Here is a 7,005-nt window from a genome sequence, read left to right as displayed (position 1 = left end):
TGCTCTGGCAAAGAAAGTCAACAGTCCTGTGCTTCTGATCATAAGGTATCTTGATGGCTTATGGTCCTGCAGCTATAAATATTGATTAATTGTAGTACCCATTAATTATTAATGTACTTTTAATAACAGTTTTTATATACAGAATTTCTTTGTTTTGAATTGTACCTCTGCAAATAAAATCAATGTAAAAATATTCCATAGATCTCTACATAATGCTGGAAACAGTTTGAGTGTGTGCCCAGATATTATATATAACATGGCTCAAAATTCTTTGTTTGCTTGAGTAGTTACCTCTTGTTAATGGTAAAATGGTTTGTAATGTGCCCTTTTCAACATGAACTCTGTAGATTCAAGAATTTCACTGTAAATAGCCATTTTGCTTGAATCCACATGCCATAATAACCAGAGGAAAATTATATCTACTTGGGTAAGACTACATCTATTTTTTTCTTACCCAATATTATATTTAAAAACCATTATCTATAACAAAGTTTAAAACTTCAAAGTGGTAAATAAAACCAATTTGAGTTTAAAAATACCCCCCAAAAAGACAGTTTGGGAAGTAATGGATTTGTTACTCAAATTGCTTTATCAACCAGGTACTTTAACTGATCAACTTCATTAAAACTTTAGAATCAAATCCACATCAGTGGCTAATACTAGTGTCTCTAAAATGATTATTGAGGCTTCTTTTTATTAAGAATTATTTGAGCCGGGCGATGGTGGTGCACACCTTTAATCCCAGCACTCGGGAGGCAGATCTTTGTGAGTTCAAGGCCAGCCTGGTCTACAAAGTGAGATCCAGGACAGGCACCAAAACACCACAGAGAAACCCTGTCTCAGAAAAAAAAGAATTATTTGAAACATATTCTTTCTGAATGATTCTATTAAATTTTCCCATGCCCACTGGATAAAATCAGAAAGCTGGGCACCATTTTCTTAATTGTGGAGATATCCAATATTAGACTCTAGACTTTTGCCAAAATGTCATAGAATTGGACACTTTCTTCTAAGGACCATAGTGGCCCCATAGATATTCATCAGGAAATGCTAAAATAAGTTGGGCTATGATAAAGATGATAAATCTATACTCATCAGATATAAATATTAACCAGACAGATTTCAAATAAGATCCATAAAGCTGAGAAAAGATCAAGCACAAAAGTCAACAAGAAGTATATCTCTTTTAGTAAATAGAAGCATTATTTTATATGGTTGATTGTGCATATCAGCCATTATAATATGCCAGGAAATCAGCCTTTGAGACAGTCTTCTCTAACCACTTTTCCTTATGAAAAGAAAACCTATGGTTCAAAAACAGCTTATAAATCTACTTCTTTCAGGCTGATGTTATTATGCAAATTCAAAATATTCTTTCAGTCAGTTGTCCCTATTGTAGATATTTCAGGTTATTAAATTACTCAGAACTAAGGATCTTTTAGAAAAGCGTAACATCAAGTAAGCCCATTTGTGCAGCATTCTGAGTTATTTGGGAAATCTGTGTGAGTTTGACATGCTAGGTTTGTGGAGAGAACTAAGGACTGGGCAACACAAGATCCTTGGCATGAAGGAATCCATTGTCAGGAAGACTGACTCATCTCAATGCAATAGTGGAGTCTCATTTTTCAAATATGATCTAATGTGTGCTGCAAGAACAAGTTGCATAGTTAGAGAGAGCCTATTCTATGCAGGATGCATTTGAGTCAGTTATTATCTAAGGACTTGAGCAAATGGGAAACTATTTCCCACCTGAAAGGAGCCATGACTGTGTCCTTTCCACAGAGAAGGTGAAACTAGGACCCTGGTTTCCTTCCTCTTCATTCTGGCTGACTTTGTGGACTTGCTGAAACAAAACAATGTGGCAGAGGTAGTGCTGTGAGATTTCAGAGCTTAAGTCATGGAAAGACTTGTTGGAGCCTCTTGAAATGTTCATTCTGGGGACACAGAGATGCCACGAAGAATTCGGGTACACTTAGACCTGTATGGCCACTCAGAGTGGTTGTAGAGAAAAGAATGGAGACAGAAATAGAGACAGACCAAGAGATTTACACATATACACTAGTGGTTGGGGGGAGAGATTGAGAGAGGGGAGATGTGAACTGAGAGAAGAGAACAGAAGAGAGGAGAGGAGAAAGAAGGAGCAGGAAAACAGGAGGAAGAGAATGAAAAGAGGGGAGGAGAGAAAATGGAAGGGAGAAGTACCTATAGAGGAAGAAATAGAGCAGCCAGAAGAGGGAACTAGATCTCATTACAGGTGGTTGTGAGCCACCATGTGGATGCTGGGAATTGAACTCAGGACCTCTGTAAGAGCAGCCAGTGCTCTTAACCTCTGGGCCATCTCTCCAGCCCCCTCTTTCATTCTTTAAAGGTAGATAACAGAAATTCTTAAACTAGTTTGAAAAAGACTGTGGGCACCAGCTTACACCAAGCTTCCCTGAGAATTCACTTCAACAAAGAGGAGGCATAGCCTGGATGTCACCCAACATTTCTATTTATTTTGAGGCCACTAAAAGGAATAAAGATGCATTATTTTTCTGACCACATCATTGACAGCTTGTTTTACTTGCCTATTCCTTAGATTGTAAATGAACGGGTTCAGTAAAGGGGCAACTGAGGTATTGAGCACAGCCACACCCTTATTGAAGGCAACTCCTTCTGTTGCTGAAGGCTTTATGTACATGAAGATGCAGCTTCCATAAGAGAGGGAGATGACAACCATGTGGGAGGAACATGTGGAAAAGGCCTTCGTCCTCTGCTGTGCAGAAGGGATCTTCAGAATGGTCCTGATGATGTGAGCGTAGGAGAGAATCACCAGCACCAGGGTAACTATCAAGTTCATGCCTGCTAAGACAAAATCAAAGAGTTCCAGCAGCCTTGTGTCTGAGCAAGCTATTTCTATGAGGGGCCCATAGTCACAGTAATAATGATTGAGCACATTGGATGCACAGAAGTCCAGCTGACTAGTCAAGATGATTGGAAATAAGATGACTAGGAAGCCACTCAGCCAAGAGCAGAGGACCAGCAGGGTGCAGACCCTGTTGCTCATGATGGTGGTGTAGTGCAGGGGTTTGCAGATGGCCACATAGCAGTCATAGGACATGGCAGTCAGAAGGCAGAATTCAGTGGCTCCAAAGAAGATGGCAAAGAAGTACTGAGTGAAGCAGCCAGCAAAGCTGATGGTCTTAATTCCTGTAGAGGTGCTGACGAGCATTCGAGGACTAAAAGTGGATGTGAAGGAGATTTCCAGGAAGGAGAAGTTCTTGAGGAAGAAGTACATGGGTGTCTGGAGGTGGGAATCCAGCAGTGTGAGGATGATGATGGTGAGATTTCCCATAATGCTGACAATGTATGTGAGGAGGAGGAGGAATAGGAAAACACAGATTGGAAGCTCTGGTGAATCTGTGAGTCCCAGGAGCATGAATTCACTGAAAATCTGATTTTTCATTATCTGCTTTGATACCCTGTGAGGCTGAGAAAAAGAGAAATGGGTGATGAAGGTGAACTGAGCTTAGCAGTACAGAGAGGAAGTCTTAAGAGTCTTAGGGGGCTGGAAAGGTTAGTCAAGGCTGACCTCAGAAGAATAACTATTAATAAGCTTCTGTATAGACAAAGTGGAAAAGGTGAGGGGGGAAAAAGGAAGAAAATCATTCAGGTGGAGGTGGAGGTGGAGGTGGAGGTGGAGGTGGAGGTGGAGGTGGAGGTGGAGGTGGAGGTGGAGGTGGAGGTGGAGGTGGAGGTGGAGGTGGAGGTGGAGGTGGAGGTGGAGGTGGAGGTGGAGGTGGAGGGAGAGGGAGAGGGAGAGGTAGGTAACAGGATTAGAAGAGATCATTTCAAAGGGAAGTATAGAACTTCAAGGGGAGGAACTTCTCACCTCACTGTCCCTCCCCCTTCCTCCTGGTGCATGGAGCAAAGCTAAGATGCTCTGAGACATTACCGCATGTGTTGAATGTCTTCTCCAAAATTGATGCTAGGATTGATTTGCCATTTTGACAGGCCTAAGATCTGGGTCTGTTAAGAGGTAATTCAGCCAGAGAGGGCTCTGCCAACTGGAAAGAATTATTGTCACTATGTGTGGGCAAATGATTCAAGGAATAGGTTTATGAGGAAAATATGAGTTTTGGCCAATGTTCTCTGTGTAGCTTGTGTATTATAAGACACTGTATTATAATACAGTGCCTCATAACAGTATATAGATGAATTTCTAAATGGTCTTATTAAATGAAAAAAACAGAGCCAAATATAGAGGTGAACGCCTTAAGGAGATCAGGGAAATAGGAAAAGCCCCCATCTAACCTTACTTCAACAACTCTGCAGCTTCATCATTACTTTCTTACATAATTACACATTATATAATTACTCAGTTACTTCCTCTCTACCCACATTGTCTATATGCCTTGCTGCTCTTCCGTCTGATTTGCTCTCTGTCCAGCTACCTCACTTCCTCTTCCTGCCCAGCTCTATCACTTCCTGTCTGTCTGTACAGACCTCCATACCTCCATAGTTAACCAGTGTTGGGGGCGTATGACACTACATTTGGCTCTGTTTTCAGTGTGGCCTTGAACATACAGAGATCCTGCCTGCCAAGTGATAAGATTAAGGGTGTGTGCTACCATGCCTGACTTCTTTGTTTACTTATAATGGCTGACATTTTTCCTCTGATTTCCAGGAAAGCTTTATTTACTAAAGCACAAATAAAATATCACCACATTTCAGCACAAATAAAATATCAGAACAACAGTAGGTAGATTGTCACTGTATTTGGCTATTATTTGTGAAAAGCCAAATAAAAAGGAGAGGAAGTGGGAAGACAGAAAAATCTTTGGATCTTTATAACATTTCTGAAGTAGTTCATCAGTTTACTTTTAGTTAATAGTATAGAGAAAGGAATAGTATTCAAGGGTTAGCAACAGGGTTGCAGTGTGAGAAACATGTTCTTAGGACTTAGAAACTGTTTGAATATCATAGTGTGTAATTACAGAAACCTAGATGAGGTGGGCCAGTCATTTGACATGGCCTCTTTGTTGTACCCATTTCTCGAAACCCCCAGATGCAAGCACATAAGGGTCCTTTTACTAAGGTTCAACCCAGGCCACGACATGGCAGATGGAAGAAAATGTGGTGGCAGCCACAAGCCCAGGTATAGAGAGTTTTTATAGGAAAAAAAATATAAGCCAGGAATTGGCAACTTGGGATTAGGTAGAAGGAATATGGGGTGAGGTGAATTTTTAAAACTACTGGTCTAGACTTTGGGCACAAACCACATTTGAAACCATTGGGTTAGACTTTTGGTGGGAAACCACAACACAAGGAACAGGATTATCTGGACGGCTCAGCAGGATTATCTAGATATCTTCAAGGACCATAAACCACAGACAGGATGTCTGCAAGAGGATACTGCTCTGGTCCTTCCTGGAACTGAGTACAGCAGGTGGTCTGAGATGGTGGCCCTTTCCCTAAGATAGAGCCTGTAAAGTTAAGTCTAGGCCTTTACATCTTAACTAATGATACAGTATGCATGAAGCCTTTAAGGACAATGTGAGGGTTTCAAAGACCACAACTGTACTTTTATTTTTTTTAATAAATAGAAGCAACATATTATAATTATTAAAATATCATACAGTGAATAATATACCAGTGCCAGTTATTTATGATAATTAATTATTATTAGGTTATCTGTATGATGTCATATTTTATATGCCTGGTTGTTTAGTATTATTATTTACAGTAGCATCACTACAAATATAAGATCAAAACATTGTGCTAAGTTATTGTGACCAAATGTCATTATGTCAAAATTAAGCATGACCATACTCATTTATTTAAGCTACTACCATTTGGTTGTTCTATTACTTGAACCCAAATCCACTTCTACTTGATTGCAGTTATACTTCCTGAGCATGTTGACAATATGGGTTGGGTAAAAAATTAAATTTATATTTAAGCTCAAGTCTTCTGGCTGATAACGTGTTAAAATATATTAGCTCAAGAGACCATAAGAAAGTATTGTACTACTCTAAAATGGGGCTATTCCCTTCTTTTTTAACTAAGAAATTTTTTTTATTCATTTTACATACCAATCACAGATCCCCCTGTTCCCTCCCCTCCAGCCTCCCCTCCTCCAATCCTCCCCACCCCATTTCATCTTACAAGAAGGTAAGGCCTCTCAGGGGAGTCAGCAGAGCCTGGTACATTCAGTAGAGGCAGGTCCAAGCCCCTCCCCCTGCCTCAAGGCTGTGTGAGGTGTCCCACCATAGGTAGTGGGCTCCAAAAACCCAGCTCATGCACCGGGGATGGATCCTGATCCTACTGCCAGAGTGCCCATTAAGCAGATCAAGCTACACAACTGCCTGGCTTATGCAAAGGGCCTAGTCCAGCTATTTTATTGTCGTTGTTACAGAACTGATTATCCCTGGGATGGGTATAAACCATGTGGTTACCAGAGTGTCCTCTGGGTTCATTTTTACTTCTCTTTTGCTATACCATATCACAATTCATATCTCACAAAAAGTTTAAATGTGGTAAGAAAGGACTTTCAGTAATCATGTTTCTGTTGGCTCCAGTATGCTGGGCACTCTCCCACAGTTCACTCTTATAAGTATATTAAGCAATGGACTCTTTTCATGTCATATTAAATCCTTCTACTCCATTCCAGAAAATAAATATTCATTTTCCAAATAAGAGTGCATTGATTTTTCGCAAAACCATTTTTAATAACATTTACTGTCTCAGCATTTCGAGTTAGAACTATGCTAAACTCAGCGGTTTTGGTTCAGGGATAAGTGACCCCTGGCTTTCACGCTGGCTTTCCAAATAATGCAACATCTTGAGCTGCCACTTAGGCTGAAGATGTGCTTCTCACAGTTTATTACCTGGACTTTGTGCTCCTCATTTATGTCCCACCACTTCAAATTATGCTGTCTGTGGCATGCTTAAGTTCTCTCATCATATAGGCCTCCTTTTTCCCAAAAGAGTTTGTGGAAAGTGTAGAGGACCAGCCCCCGCACT

General features: G+C 40.5%; 1 protein-coding gene across 1 annotated transcript; it reads right to left on the bottom strand.

Annotated features, from left to right (window-relative positions):
* Positions 1 to 2,506: 2,506 nt before the first annotated feature.
* LOC102923526 (olfactory receptor 6C4-like) lies at positions 2,507 to 3,454 on the bottom strand. Its single transcript, XM_076548334.1, has one exon. It carries the CDS (start codon positions 3,443 to 3,445, stop codon positions 2,507 to 2,509), a length of 939 nt encoding a protein of 312 aa, XP_076404449.1. The 5' UTR covers positions 3,446 to 3,454.
* Between the last annotated feature and the right edge of the window lie 3,551 nt (positions 3,455 to 7,005).

Source organism: Peromyscus maniculatus, chromosome 12 (assembly GCF_049852395.1).
Source record: "Peromyscus maniculatus bairdii isolate BWxNUB_F1_BW_parent chromosome 12, HU_Pman_BW_mat_3.1, whole genome shotgun sequence".
In the NCBI taxonomy this organism is placed as follows: domain Eukaryota; kingdom Metazoa; phylum Chordata; class Mammalia; order Rodentia; family Cricetidae; genus Peromyscus; species Peromyscus maniculatus.
This window is presented reverse-complemented; position numbering and strand designations above follow the sequence as displayed.

What these genes read in the sequence shown, in the direction of transcription:
- LOC102923526 (XM_076548334.1), bottom strand. Translation starts at nt 3,445, where the DNA reads ATGAAAAATCAGATTTTCAGTGAATTCATGCTCCTGGGACTCACAGAT.